Source organism: Vavraia culicis, assembly GCF_000192795.1.
Source record: "Vavraia culicis subsp. floridensis unplaced genomic scaffold supercont1.300, whole genome shotgun sequence".
In the NCBI taxonomy this organism is placed as follows: Eukaryota; Fungi; Microsporidia; family Pleistophoridae; genus Vavraia; species Vavraia culicis.
In genome coordinates, this window is record NW_007360903.1 from 1 (window position 1) to 618 (window position 618).

Below are 618 nucleotides of genomic sequence, written 5' to 3' on the forward strand. Positions count from 1 at the left end.
AGTAATGTACGCATATACCAAAACACACAGAATAGTACTTTTACATCGTTTATGACAGCATTTCAAGTGTCAATATACATACCATATCTCGCATTACTGTCATGTCTATCAAAAAATTAGAACTATTTAATGTTCAGCAGCGTGCCATCCCATGGATTGTCTTCATTCTTTCTTTGATCAGGGCATCTCAAGGTGGTGCACGAGACTTAGCAAATGTGGCGAATGCATATGGTGAGAATAGCAGAGTAGATGGTGGAAATGATTATGTGTGGAGTACACATCATAACACACCAATAATGGGTAACATAGTGCGTATGAAAGAATTCAAGAATAAACATAACAATATGGTAGAAGATGAAGCAAAATATAATAAGATATATCACGCATTGTTATCTTTTGGAGATGCTTTTAGAGATTACAACTCTAATGAAGTAGAACAAATGCTTGGAAAATCACAAAATAACGAATCACTAAGATTGTACTTCATCGGCCTAAGAAATGAACTGTCGAAACTTTCAAGAACATTCCGCAAGTCGCATATTTTAGTGTTAAAACAAGCAATTCGAAAAGAAAAGAAACACGAAATAGCACGATTTAACACGGAATGCGAGAAAATTA

At 34.8% G+C, this 618-nt stretch overlaps 1 protein-coding gene across 1 annotated transcript; it reads left to right on the forward strand.

Annotated features, from left to right (window-relative positions):
* Positions 1 to 101: 101 nt before the first annotated feature.
* Positions 102 to 618, forward strand: VCUG_02757 (uncharacterized protein; the record flags this gene model as incomplete). The annotated part of the gene is made up of 1 exon (XM_008077577.1): positions 102 to 618. A coding segment is annotated over one exon (517 nt), but the record flags the coding sequence as incomplete, so codon positions are not given.